Genomic DNA, 15029 nt, shown 5'->3' with positions numbered 1-15029 from the left:
TCGGTTTGACAGACTGCATGTCACAAGTGTTACAGTGTTGCATGCAGCACTGAAAGTTTGCATCTAGTATGTTGGTGGACATGACGCCTCAAAGCTGCCTTCGTTAAAGCACTTGTCAAGATGAATTGTCTTTCTACCTGCCCTGATCAAAACATCTAATTTTTCCAGGCATTTCGAATCGTGGGTCTGAAAGAAGAAAGCTTGACGACAATACTACAGAAGAGATGTTTGCAAGAATTAAATATTTCGACGTTTCTGATGCAAACTTTTTCTGCGTCAGAACTATTGGCATCAATTTTTTAAACCTTAGAAATTTTTTTAAAGTACCTTACCTTTGCCCTGTTTGGCACACTTATCAGAAAAATGCAGAAAAATCTGCAGATCTTTTTGTTGTTAAGTACACTAAACAGCACAAAGAAAGCATACTTCACTGAAATGTTCAAGGTTTAGAATGATTTTACAAATGGTTTCATGGAAAATGCCGCTATAAGCGCTGCAGACCCGACTGTTAGAGAGACTTTTCTCTCACAGGAAATGCAGGGGGAAGCAGCTGGCAGAAGCGTCACCAAAGAAGAATGCAATGATGCAGGTGGCGAAAGATTTAGCGAGTGCAGCTCAAGGAGGATCAGTGCATGAGAAAATCATTTTGCAGTATAATTCCTTCAGGGGATGAGTGGACAAACTTGACTTAATTTCACTCCACCTTGTATGGGATGGAACAAGGGAACGAAGTGCAAGGGTAATTTTTCACTTTGAACATTAAGCACAGTGCAACAGCTCTACAGCTGGTGAGAATACCTCAGAGGTGCAAACGCCAGAGAAGCCCCCACTGCCCCGACCCCCAAAGAACACTCTGGAGAAACAGATACTGCACATAGCTTGGTCATCTGGAGCAAAACAGCAGCACGAAAACGTGGCCAGTCAAGCAATGAAAGCCAGTGCCACTACTAAAGGCAAACACGCAGTTGCTAATGACAGGGTCCGACAGGTACAACAGCTACGGTCACTAGCCGGAGCACGATGGCACACCAGATTGCCGCAAGTTCTTGATTTGCTGCTGAATGTTTTTCATTTTCTCATGCTTGTCAGCTCAAGATGTCCATTTTTACTCATCTTGCATATGGTACAGGGTAATGTGTTTGTGTTACTTATCAAATGAAGAAAGAGTGAAAAATAACTTGTGCCACATAGCCGGCATAGAACACCTAAGAAGGTTTTGTTAGTTGCTAGCAATGTTTTTTTTTGGCTTCAGGTGCACTGTTTATGGATTCGGATATCACGAAAAACAGTAAAAAATTAATTCTGTCTTTTGAAAACCATTCTTTTGAAATGTGGAGAGCCCAAAATGGTGATTGGCACATCTTCCCCCCTCGGAAGCTTTAATTTGGTGCCTGAAGGGGTTAAGGTACCCTCAACTGTTATCGCCGTGGAACTCTGAACTTGCTGCATAAGTGCTACAATATACAGCAGCATTTGTGTGAATTGAGAACGAGCAAAAGACAATTACCAATTGCAGCTGGGTGTGCAAAATCTTTTATTGTCAGCCCACTTCAACCACGGTCTGCAATACATTGTGCAAATAAGAGAGCTAAGTATGCTTGGCTCTCCTGGCTCAATTACCGACTTGTTTGCGCAGAAATTTTTCACGGAGGTGGAATTTTGTAGTAGACAATATATTGTAGTGCCTGCATTGTCTAGAATAAATTACAACTACACCTTGTCTGCAGCAACGTGGTCATAAGAAAGCAGTTTGTCACTGAAAAGAGTACTGGTGCCATCTGCCATTGTTATGGCAAAACACAGTATGCCTTGTTTCACCATAACTGTGACAGATGGTGCCACTGTTCCATTGCAGAGAAAATCTGCTCTTTTCACCTGGCGCCACTGCAGAAAATGTGCAGTTGAGACATAATCTTAACGAAATATGAAACTGCCATAGGCAAACATTTTGAATTAAGCACACTGTAAAAGGCCTCTTCAGCTCAAAATTTCAGTGGTTTAGCTGGGAAAGCCCATCCCTCATATTTGCTTAACATTTTACAGATGTGCATTCAGTGAAATGGTGCCCCCCTGTGTTGCACACAACAAAATGCACATGATGACGAAGATGACAAAGATGATAGCGAGTGTAAATGTGTTGAGCCTCGGCACCATTTTCGCCACCTTTGCAGACATGCGTCAAGTTTGAGTTTGGTGGCAGCTTGCTCGAACCCTTCTGCACCAGTTATGGCCATGTGATTGGAGTCCGGTGCTTTTTCCTCGGAGGTCCGTCGCCCTCGCCGTGGCACCTATTTGTGACACTCGTCTGCAAGGGCAAAATTCAGTTGACAAAAACAAAGTAACGAACCAAACAAGCCAGCTGTCACTAAAGGTGTGTTCTTCCCCACTCAGTACAGACAGCTACTTCCCCATCTTGGCTAGACAGTCCCCACATAGATACTACATTCAGCTGGTCATTTTAGACTGCTATCAGAGTGCTCTGATGGCCGTGTTAGAAGCATTGGTAGCAGCACTTAGTGGCCCTATTCCAGTTTTGTTACCACTATAGGAGTGTGCATCATCCCAATAAGGCTTGTTACCTTGTTAAAAGACCCCTCGCATTTCAAAAATTACCTTAAATTCTGGGTTTTTACGTGCCAAAACCACTATCTGATTATGAGGCCCGCTGTAGTGAGGAACGACTCCGGACTAAGTTGGACCAACTGGGATTTTTTAATGTGCACCCAATGCATGATACACGGGTGCTCTTGCATTTCGCCCCCATTGAAATGAGGCCACCGTGGCCGGGATTTGATCCCACAATGAAATCTTCCAATCCAGACACCTTTAGAGCCTCAAGCTTGACCTGTACTCATGCTAGCTTGTATTGATATTGCCAAGGATGGACACTCAAGTGCTGTGCAGATCAGTGGCTACAATCTTTGCACTGTAACATGAACTTATGCAGATAAACGTTTTTGTTCTTTTTTTCTTTTTCCTCCACAACCGTGTTGGACTATTGTCCAACACTGTGCTGCATAATTTTGCTGCAGCGTACGAGGATGAAGACATAGACAAGATGCACAGGATGAGAGCCGATTCTTAACTGCAGACCTTATTGAAAAATACTGTACATAGTAAGCGATTTCAACACACATACATGGAAACCAAAAAAAACACCTGGTCAGACACAATTTTGAAGGTCAACAAAGCATAATAGTCAAAAGCAAATATCAAACATCAAGAACTGCCATAAAATCAAAACCACAAATGCAAAAAACACTTATAGTATTAACAGATTATGTAGACCGAGCACACATACTTAGCAGGTATGCATATTCCCTGTCCGACCACGAATGTGTATCTCTTCTACGTTTTCGTCCTTTCGCGCTGCAACAAAATTCTGTTGCCGTACCCAGTCCAACTATCGATCCTATTAAAATGTGTTGCACTGAAATGTTTCTGATGAACATGGCCTCGTACACAAAATAAAGCACCCAGAGTGAAATTGCCTATTGCGTAGTTATTAGCCCTAGTAGCTTGCACACACTCCACATTTAAGTTTGTTGAACAGCAATTAATTGCTTGTTTTTTTTTACTTGTACAGCATGTCCTGCTTAGGCAAAACGTAGCATGCAAAAATAAACCAGGAACTATAACTGACTTCAGACGGACAAAGTTTGCATAATGCACTACAGGTAAAAATAAAAAATAAAATATCGCAGCTCCGCCCAAAAGGCGAAGCACCGATTGCGATAGCAAATTAGCAGATAGCTGTACAAAGTGAGGATAGTAGTTTTATCGGTCATATAAACTTGTAAACATTCGCTTACTAATTAAATTAACAATGATAGAATGCATAAGCGTGACTCAATGAGGACGTAGAAAGAAACAGACACACAGAGACAGTGCTGTGTTTGTGTGTCTGCTTCTTTCTATGTCCTCGTTGAGTCACGCTTAAGCATTCTATCATGGATTCAAACCAGCTAGCCTGTCAACGTGTTTTAACTAAATTAACCAGCACGGTGTCACAGGCATACAGGTAAACATGAACACATCTCACTCGGTGACCGCAGAAACTGTCTGTAAAATGCTGGTTAGAAATCGTGGCAGCAGCTGCAAGCCAATTGACCTCCATGCATCTGTCGCTTCAATGCAAATGAAATGTTGAAAGCACAGTGCATACAAAGCTACCAGCACTACGCGCACTCTGCAAACATCGCAGATCGCTTTGAAGATGAGGCCTGTGCGAGCGCGCACTTCGACGACATCGCAGATCGCTTTCAAGACACACGAGCGCCGGCAACACGTCCCTATGGTGTCCGCCAAAGGCGTCTACTACGGCGTCCGCGATTCACACAGCCAAAGCCGTAGGAGACGCCGCAGTTGTCTCCACTCTGTATGGAGCGGCGGGCGAGGAGGACATCAAGGTACCCTAGCAGCTGCCCCCAAGAAGAATGCCCCTCCTCCCTCGCGTGCCATAGAAGGGGGCATGCATCTGGGCAGTGTTCGTCGGCACGCGAGAACCACAGTCACCGGCTCACCCTCACACGCTTTCACTCGTACGGAACGTCGTGGTGATGGCGACGGCAGAAATGCACCTGGGGCGTCTATTTAATTTCTATCGCAATAAAAAGACCCACCTTGCTCGGTTTGGACTTGGCTTCTTCATCCCAGGAGCCCCACTCGCCGCCCCCACTCGCTGCGGCATCTGATTTCCTGTCCTGCTTTGCGAGAGGTTTGCTTGGCCGCCGCCGTGCCTTGTCGTCGTCATGTGCTTGACCATGGCTGCCTTTGCTGTGTACATGCAGTGCAGTGCAATGAATGACCTGTTAGATGCTCAGACTTGGACTGCATTCGACAAGCTTTTCTGTGTAAGCAAGGTGGTCTAGTGTGCATTCAACTGGCACTGGAGCCTCCACATGCTTTGTTAAGTTCCTGTACAGAGCTGTACAGTAATGTGAAGCGTTGCACAATATTGTGTAGTAATGAACAAGGACACTTGCACAGGTGGTGTTTAAAATCGAAGAGATTTGGCTGCTAGTAAAGGGTCAGTAGAAGGTCAGTCTGAAATTGGACAACTTTAGTATAACGTGAAGAAGTAAATGGAGGAAATTAGCATTAGCGTCAGCGTTGCGTGCTCCGCACTGCACTTGCATTGTACATAAACAGTGCTGGACCTCCTACGTATATACGCTATACATGGGATTTAGTGTTGAATGGTAACGCACAAATGGTAATGCTGCCATGTTGCCTTATGTACGGCAGCATGGCGGCACCAGTCGAAGTCAGAGCTGTCCTCTTGGCATCCATCGAGTCGTCGGCCTGCACTGTTCGGCTCATTCATTCCCCGCTAATGCTCACGTTTAGATTTATGCGATGATGCTTCGACGACATCATATAGGTTACAAGTGGGCGTCAGTCTCGAGGCAAGTTCTTGATTAGCGGCGCATTAGGCTTCATGAGAGAGGTTGCTAATGTTTGCTGTAGCTGCGCCGAGATGGCGCCAATGCCTATACTAGTTCTTCATGTCCAGATGGTGCCATATATGTTTGCATTAGTATTAACGTTTTGCTCCGTTCCGCTATTCTAAAGCAGTAGTTTATGCCACTCAGTGCAGCCTTTCTTAGCGTTAACATTGCGTCACACGCTAAAGCAAGCGTTTTACGCTATGATAAAGCTGTCTATTGACTACATGCTCTTGTGTGAGTGAAAACCACAAACGACGGGAAGGACTGTGCGTAATAATCTGTACGTATGCTGTCGAAACACTGATGGGTAAAGGCAACCCATGGAGGGAAAAATAAAGTTGAACTTGATATTCCTCGAACACAATTATCAAAATAACATGAACTCATGAGCATCTAAAGTTTTTTAAGACATCATTAAAACAGCCTAGAAATTAGATCGGGACATTAGACAATGCGAGTGAAGCTTCTGTGTTTTAAATGCCACTTTCATTTAAAAATTATGTTTCAGAGTTGAGTAAAGTGAAAATTTTGAGTAGTTTTATTTTTCCAGGCTTTTAAATCTGTCAAATAATTAAAGTTCAGTCATTATTTCGGGTGGTGCATGATGATTTTAGTAGAAAAATTCCAAAGGAAAAGTTTAACAATTCGTAAAAAAACTGTTAAACAAATTGATCTTGATATATTTTGATCAAAGTTGATCTATTTCCAAGGCACAGTAAGAAAAGAGGTAAAATTTTCATGATATTTAGGTGCACTATTTCTTTCGCCGAGTCTATGTTTGCTCGTTGATTTCACACATACAGTCAAACCCACTTATAACAATATTCAGGTGCCACGAAAATTCCATTGGTATAACTGATAATTGTTATAACCGGGTCACATGAAAAAATCAAAATAGGGGGATGGCAGAGCTGTTGTGAGAAAACTATAATGGCGGGGAGGCCAGCTCCCCTCCCCACCACCCCCTCCCCTGCTATACCATGTCATCGCTGCTGTCGCTGTCTGATGCAAGCACGGTCGCGACAATCGCCTCATTGGGCAGCCTGCTCTACCGCGTCATCGCTGCCGTCACTATCTGATGCAAGCACGGTCAGGACGATCGCCTCATCGGTTATAAGCACTCAGTTTCCAAATCTACAGCAGTGCGCTTTCTTTTCACCGGCAACGTCGTGCATTGCTGATGATCAGCAGGTGGATCAGCCATCTTTTGTTTCGGTGGCGAGAAACTGCGTGGCCAGGAATGATTTCAATGCAAACAACGAAGACCAGCGCGAGCGATTAAGCTGTTTGCAGAACTGTGCTGAATGAGGAGCCAGCGAGCAGTTGGTGTGGTCCATTCGTGTTTCGGAGGGTGGGGTAGCGTAGAGCTGCGGGCGCAGCCAAGCTCTACGCGTGCAGATATGCCTAGAAAATGAGCGCACGGAGGCTGTTGGAGCAGCGACCCATCCTGCAGTGGCTCGAATTTCTCGCTTTATTTTCAAGGATTTTGCATTTCACTACCTTTAGGCCTGAACACCCAGCAGCCGAACTTCATTGTTATAACCGATAATGCAGCATCTGGGCAGTGTAGTAAGCAGGTTATTTCACCATAGAAACATACAAAAGTTGACGGTGCAGCAGCTTCTCATTGTTATAACCAATATATTGTTAAAACCGGTATCCTTATAAGTGGGTTTGACAGCATAACCGTCTTGTGATGGAATCCATTATTCATTTTGTTCTTTTTTTTTGTTTTGTGTAGTTTTGATCAAATGGATTTATTTATATAGTTGCAGTAACGAAATAGTTAATTCACGCTGCTATGTTCCTGTCTCTTAATGTAGCGCCTGTCATTACCCATTCCATCACTCACTGCTTGATCCCTAATATCTATCCACCACGGCATGCTGCTGAGCTTGACGCTGCGAGTTCAATCCCACCCGTGGAGGCCACATTCTGATGGAGGCAGAATGCAAAAATGCTCGTGTACTTAGATATGGGTGCACATTAAGAAACTCTGGCAGGTCAAATTTAATTTGGGGCCTCCCATTATTGTGTGCCTCATAATCATACTCAGGGAAAACACAGGGAAAGCGGCAAACGGAAATTCAAGAAGATGAGCAAAACGAGAACAAGGTAAAAGCGGGAGCCAAAGTGTCGACAAGTGGACTTGTCCTTTTCTTTTTTTGCCTTAAAAAATATACATGTCCACTTGTCGAAACGATAGCTCCCGCTTTTACCTTGTTCTCATTTTGCTCATCGTCATAATTATATCGCAGCTTCAACACGTAAAACCATGGAATTAAATTTTCGCCCCTTAATAACTGTTAGTATGTTTGTTATAACGAGTTTCAACCTCACAGGTTATACTGGGAATAATGCATTGGTCATACACTTTTAAAATATGTCAGGAGGCTGCTGTAACCACCAAGATGGAATGAATTGCTCTACTTCTCGTGAAAACACTAAAAAACATTTAATACACTTTTTCGAAGACAGAGCAACATTTTTAATTGCTGCATGGCTATGCGTTATCTGCAAGAAACTATATGAAGATTTCTCAAAAAAAATTTTCAGGTTCGTTGCCTTAGCTAAAAGCCACTCATCTTGGAATTAGTGAGAAGCGCTTGCTCGAAAAGCAAAGTTTAGCAACTGTTCAAAAAAACACTGCAGTCGACATAAGTCTAAGTTTCCTTCAGCTCAAAGTTCTAATAGGCTAAAATTAGCCCCAAAATAATGTCTGGCGGTGTACAATGTTTTAGTTTTGGATAGGCCCTCAAACTAGTAAAATCAACAAGTAGCAAAACATGCTTTTCTTAACTTTTAGTGACTCGCAATTTTCATTCTCGAAATCGATGCCGTGCCTCACAAAACAAAGGTTGATTCTTTTCTACACAGACATTTTTTCACTGAAAACAAGAAAGTTTTGTCCTTATCTGAACACACCCTATAGATTTTAACAAGCCTTTTCAGAAAATGCCTCAAGTGAGTTCATGTAACTGACCAATTTTAATGGTAAAATTGGTAAATGGTAAATTCCTAGAAACTTGTGTGGGTTCATTGTATGTTCCAACTATAGCCTTAAAGATGCCCAATTGTCTCTTTCATATGCTCTTTTTTTTATAGTGAACAGGAGTCATGAGGCAAAGAAAGGACGTATTTGCCCATCTGCAAAAATTCTGGAAGATTTTGAGACAATCTAAAAAAAGAAGAAGACCGTGCGATGGTGCGGGGAATCAAACCAGCATTTATGTGACTTCAAACTTACCACTGTAACTAGTACCCAGTGTCTTCCTTCTACTCTGATCAACCATTATAACTAGAATATGTAGGTAGGGTCCCTTGTTCTTGGATTTTACTGCATGGGTTCTCAACATCATGCTGTGCTCTTCCAGCAGTGGAAGCATCATCAATATTTACACAGACTGGCAAGATGCATATCATGCTTGTAAGTCCTGCTTCTTGGCTGCAGCTGACAATGCAACTGCAGCCAAGAAGAAGGTCACGCACTGAATACCACCGCCTCACAGGGGTATCCACGGAAACGAGAAGGCGCATGAGGAGGTGTGAGCTGTAGCTTCCAACTGCTCCTCTTTACTGTTGCGTGCATATTCTGCATCACCAACATCCAACTCTATGCTCAATTTCCAGGACCTTGATTGTGTCCAGCACTCCCTTAAAGGGCCACTCACCAGGCCACATAGCGAATGCTGATTATATGGGGCGCGATTGGAGATCGTCGTTTGAAACACCCATTCAGTTTGCGCTCAGTTTCACCTCACGCGATTGGCCTAGGCTGCGCCAAGTCGTAATCCACACCCGGCGACTAACGACTCGGCGCGGCCTAGGCCAATCTGCGTGAGGCGAAAATGAACGCAAACTGAATGTGCGTTTCGGACAACTATCTCAGATCGTGCTCATGCTGGGAGTTGTTACATGCCCTCTAGGGGTTGCCCTACAGCAAGAATTTTTCAAATTTCGAATTGGTTCATTATTAACGGAGATAGAAATATGTGAAGTGTCACGAATTCATGATTTCAGGAGGCAAGTGCAGCGCCCACAGACGCCGCTACATGTAGATGGTAAAGGTCGACGCCCCCAGTTGGCATGGCAGAAGATGAGAAAAATAAAGTTGGGCAGCACGTTCTTGCGGTACAAGCCCGGCATGCACTGGTACATTTTATAAGCCTACTATGCTGGTCCTCTGGTCCTGGCGCTCCACTGCAACCTCTCAGTTCGCAACACAGGTGACCCAGTAGAACACGACTTTGACCGAGCGTCACGCTGCCATGGCTATCTGGCTGGAGCCCCAGTTCGACCCACTACTGCCACCCTTCCAGTCAAGCTACGTTGGTGCATGGTTTGCGCAGTTCGAGGCGGCTCTGGAGCGGAGCAGCATCTGGATCCAGGAGGTCCAGTACCAGGTACTCCTCGATGTCCTACTGCTTGATCTCCAGCTCCGCCTCAGCGTCCATCACTTAGCCCATGCCCCTATGACGAGCTGCGGCAATATGTCTTAAACTTCCACGGCGCTCCAGAGGTTGATCGCATGGTGCGCAACTCATCTCCACCAGCGGCCTCACAGCCAGCACCAGGCACGTATCTTCCTGCGCCTGTGGGCCATCATCAGCAGGCCGGCGTCCTTCCCTCGACCTGCCACGATGACGTTTCATCAGCCGACAGATGCACTTCGTGAGATCTCCAGTGTCATTATCTTTATCGCCACCAATGATGGCACGTGCCACCAGTGACATCGCCGTCCTCACGCTGACTCCTGTGCTGCACGCCATCCGGGCTGTCACAAACATCATCGCCCATACCACTGGACCCCGATCAACCCTCTATCTGATCCGTCCACGCCAGCCGCTGAGCCAGCCTCGGAGTGCCAGCTCTGCACCTGGCTGACTCCACTGCCTGTGACTGTGCCAACAGACTCCACCTCACGTGACTCCTCCCACGCTACACCGTGGCACCTACGAATGAGCGAAAGTGACTCAGCTGCAGCAGCAATCTCCGTCCCTTCCCTCGGCACTGGGAATTTGTTTGTTGCCCTCCCACGTCCAGGCCGTGCAAAACTTCCCAGCACCTCCCCCCCCCCATATGCAGTACCCTATGCCAGCTGCGTGAGCTCCTGGGCCTAGTGAATTTCTCCCGAGGCTTTATCCCGCACTGCGCTGAGCCTCTGTACCCATTGACTGACCTTCTTCGCCCGACTAAAGGCTCCTCATCCACGAATTCCTGCTCTCCCGTAGCTCAAGCTGTTTTCAGGGCTGCTAAACAAGCCGTCGCTAATTCGGTGCTTCTCATCCACCTTAGAAATAACGTGCTGACCCGCTTCATGGTGCATGCTTCCAGTGTGGCCATCGGCGTTGTTCTCCAGCAGCAAATTGAGTCCGAGTGGCACCCACTGAGCTTCTTCTTGCAGAAGCTCCAACGTGCCAAGGCTCGCTACTGCATTTTTGGCTGCAAGCTGCTCCATCTACTCTACCATCTACTATGTACTCCACCATCCAGCACTTCCGGCTCTTCTTGGAGGGTCAGCTATGTTATGTTCTAACAGATCATAAGCCTCTGGCGTATGTCTTCCGTACAAACTCTTCCAAGTACGTCGCATGTGAACTTGGTCAACTGGCCTATATATTGGAGTTCACTACGGATATCCGGCACATCAAAGGCACCGAAAATGAGGCAGCTGATGCACTCTTCCGCATCACTTCACTCGGCACTTCTACATCAACTGTGGACTGCAAACGTCTAGCTTGGGTGCAGATGGAAGATCATGATCTGCAAGCGCTGTGTGACCATCCCCGTTCCCCCTGTCTACAACTCGTTCCTCACCCGTTTGTGCCTGGCTCACTCTGGTGTGACATGTCAGTGGCTCCACCTTGCCCCTTCATTCCGGCCGCCTTCCGTCATGCGGTGTTCGAATCCCTTCAAGACATCTGCCATTCCAGCATCCAAGCCACACAGCACGTTGTTACACAGCGCTACATCTAGCCAAGCATTAACACTGATGTTCGCTAGTGGGCACGTTCGTGCCTTGCGTGCCAGACCGCCAAAGTGACCCGCCACACAAAGACTCTGTAGTCTTTCTTGCCATCTGGCTGCCACTTTGACCACGTCCATTTTGATTTGCATGGACCACTTCCTCCTTCTCATGACTGCCGGTACATTCTAACAATGACTGACCGCTTCACACGCTGGCCCGAATCCATGCCCATTCCGGACATCACTGCAAAAATGACCTTTGTTTCAGCATGGGTTTCCCGCTTCAGCTGCCCCAGCATCGTGACCGCTGATCACGGCCGGCAATTTGACTGTACCCTCTTCACTTCCCTCAACCGCCTGCTTGGCGCTAAACACTGCCGTACCATTGCATATGATCCTTGTGCCAACAGCATGGTTGAACGGCTCCACCGCCAGCTAAAGGCTGCCTTCACTGCGCGCATGGATCGGGAGCACTGAGTCGACCACCTTCCTATGGTGCTTCTCGGCCTACACGCTGTCTTTTGTCGTGACCTTGGCTGTTTTCCGGCCGAACTCGTCAATGGTGTACCCCTGCGGGTCCTTGGAGACTTGTTCATTCCTTTGGACCCCTCGCACCAGCCGCTGCAGTACCTTCAATACCTACAGGACTGCATTCAACAACTGCACCCTGTCCTGCCTTGATCTTTGGACCACAGCATCTTTGTGCACCCGGACTTTGTGTCTTCAACCCATGTTTTTCTCAGACGAGACGCCGTGAAGGCACCTCTTACACCCTCCTATGATGGGCTGTACCATGTCCTCCACAAGACGCCGGAGCCCACCACCATCCTACTGAATGGTCGTGAAGAAGTAGTCCCATTAGACCACCTCAAACCGGCCTACCTTGAGACGCCTCTCACAAAGCTCCCCACAGATGTCACCAAAGTATCCACAGATCTGCATGTAACGAAGACAGTACCATCTTTACTTCATTACCGAGTACATTTCGTCGTTCCAACTGGGCGAGGGGCGCTTTAGCACCCACCAATGCCGCTGTGCGCGAATGCTAGAAGTCGGTGCCTTCGGTCGGCATGGCAAAAGATGAGAAAAATTAAGTTGGGCAGTGCGTGCTCACGGTGCAAGCACAGCACACGCTGGTACATTCTAAGAGCCTGCTAAGCTGGTCCTCTAGTCCTGGCGCTCTGCTGCAACGTCTCGGTTCATGACACAAGCTTCCCTGCCAAGACTGACACTCTCACCACTTGCCTCGTCTAGCCTCCGCAAGCGAAATTCCTTCCCTACGTTCTCCCATACTGGAGCTGGAGGATCACGTCACGCACATGTCATGGCCCTTTTCTTCTTCCTTTTTTTGTTTTTTAACAATTTTGTTGTGAAGTGCACTTCCAGTGACGGTCCCGCGTGCTAACCCACAAGCTGTTGTGTTTGTTCCGTTTTGCTCTGTGCTCCATCTTGTGAGCTGTGCACGTGAACACCTACCTTGTTGTCTGGCTACTTCTGCAAAATGGATCCCTCAGTGTATGCACGTTTGGAGAGGCTGGCCCGGCTGATGGATCCTTACCATGATGCACATCCCACCTCATTGTGCCACATGAACACTGAGGTAGAGGTGTGCGGATGAAAGAGCAATAGCATAGTCTCGTTCTCTGGGTGCACGAACAAGCCTTGCAAGTCAGAACCAAGGTCAGTTTTTTTTTCCTGGGATCTTTTTTGCGACAGCCGCTTTAGAGTTGGCATCACTTCATTTTCCTCCATATTTGTGCTCGCTTTGCTAGGTTCCCACCACATTCAGTGCGGGTATTTTCATTTCAATTAAACCTGCCACTAGTATCTGTAGAGACTGTGGGGTCGAGAGTAGTAGTGTTGCTCAGCTGCGTCATCTGCTCACCTCCACCGTCGTGTGGATGCTCTTTGCAACCATATGGTCTTCGGAATTATTGTTAGTGGAGCAGTCATCTGAAAAGCCATCAGTTGCTCGGATGCACTACAAAAAATTAGGGTGTTTGCGCTTAGTCTACTCAGTGCAAGGCGTATGTAGGTGCCAGGCTGTACATAGCAAGATGAATGTTCTGTTTATGCAAAAGAAATTGACCACAGCACAGTGAAAGCAATAAATGCATGCTCAAGCTCCATGCTAACAAATTTCTGTTTGTAAGTCTGTGCACACATCAGAATGGTAAGCCAAGTCTGAAGTCAAGTCATACTAAACTTGTGCTGGAAGCTGTATGATATAATGGTGATATCTGTCTTACAGCTGACATCCAATGTTGCTTCCCCTCTGCCAACTCCAAGACTCCGTCTCCCAAAGTCGCAACATTTGGTGGCCGCAGTGGGATTTGACACACACCTTTATCAGACTGGTGTCGATTTTGTGTCGAACTGCATCTCTGAATTTCACTACACCGTAGGAGCACAAGACTGGACGTTAATGGACAATGAGAGTCATAACTGACCGGTGCTTTGTGGACGTTGAGTCAGAAGAAGACTCCTGGGAGGCCTTCCGCTTGCAGCGGCTGTTGGCCTGCTCCCGCAGGGCTGACAGGGCTCGCCCCGACCGTGTGTCGCGGTACTCCCGCTGCGGCAATGGCAGCACTGTCTTCTCGTACAACTGCACCAGATCCGCCTTGTCGAGTTCCTCGAGCCGCGGGTGCTTCACATAGCGCTGTGACGGAATGGCAATTGCATGCGTGAGACCTCTTTTTTATCTTCTAAATTAAAAAAATTACATTTTGCCCGTTTCCACTTATGCAGGTTTCCCTTTCAAGTCTTCTAGCTCTTACTTGAGCCCCTCCGCCCCCAAGTGCTTTATGAACACCATCACATCACAATTTTGGGAGCAAACAGTGCAAAAAATCTGGAATGAGGACAGACAAGACCAAGAAGGAAAAAGTTTGTAGTCCTGTTATCTTTTGCTTCTATTCATTCCCCAAGTATGTTCAGACTATACTTTGTCACAACAACTTCATACCGTGCAGCAAAAGTTACAAGCCCCATCAGCTAATGAGGAATGAGAAGCCAAGGGACTTGCCCATAGTCTGCTGCTAATCTCTTTGTGCACCATACCAGATCAGCTAAACAACCAGAAGGACTAGAAGTGCACAGTGGGCAAACCTCCCCTCGTTTTGCATTGGCTAGTAAGACCCGTAGCTTTTTTGCTGCACTGAATGCAACTGATGAGGCAGAGTATAGTTCACTTAGCCACTTCATTATCAACAGACAAACAGTGTCCAGAACATTACAGAGGTTTGTTTCAATATCCCCCTATCACACTGCAGTCCAGTAATGTGACTCCGATCACGACTCCGATCACGAAGTCAGTACAACGTCGCACAATTTCTACGGAGTGTGCTACGAGGAAAGTACCCAGAAAGTGGGCCGGTCCCGGAGATAGTGCAGTCAAGTAAGACGGCAGCTCAGGGCGCGGGCTGTCAAAAAGGGAAGATGACGAGGAAGTGTCACGCGCAGCGCGTTTCGAAGAGCTTGCTGGCTTTGGGACGAGAGAAGTGCGTGTGCGGTACGTGCGCGATCACGGCCAAAACCGACAATATAGGTAAAAAAAAAAGAAGGCGATCGTCGTTTAATTGTTAGATAACAGGAATATTACGTTTGATAGGG

General features: G+C 46.6%; 1 protein-coding gene across 1 annotated transcript; it reads right to left on the bottom strand.

Annotated features, from left to right (window-relative positions):
* Nucleotides 1-1517: 1517 nt before the first annotated feature.
* Nucleotides 1518-14232, bottom strand: LOC126523502 (uncharacterized). Its single transcript, XM_072289001.1, has 4 exons — nt 14195-14232; nt 13868-14110; nt 4623-4776; nt 1518-2305 (listed from the first exon to the last, which is right to left on the bottom strand). Exons 1-4 carry the CDS (start codon nt 14230-14232, stop codon nt 2225-2227), a joined length of 516 nt encoding a protein of 171 aa, XP_072145102.1. The 3' UTR covers nt 1518-2224.
* Between the last annotated feature and the right edge of the window lie 797 nt (nt 14233-15029).

Source organism: Dermacentor andersoni, chromosome 6 (genome assembly GCF_023375885.2).
Source record: "Dermacentor andersoni chromosome 6, qqDerAnde1_hic_scaffold, whole genome shotgun sequence".
In the NCBI taxonomy this organism is placed as follows: Eukaryota; Metazoa; Arthropoda; class Arachnida; order Ixodida; family Ixodidae; genus Dermacentor; species Dermacentor andersoni.
This window is presented reverse-complemented; position numbering and strand designations above follow the sequence as displayed.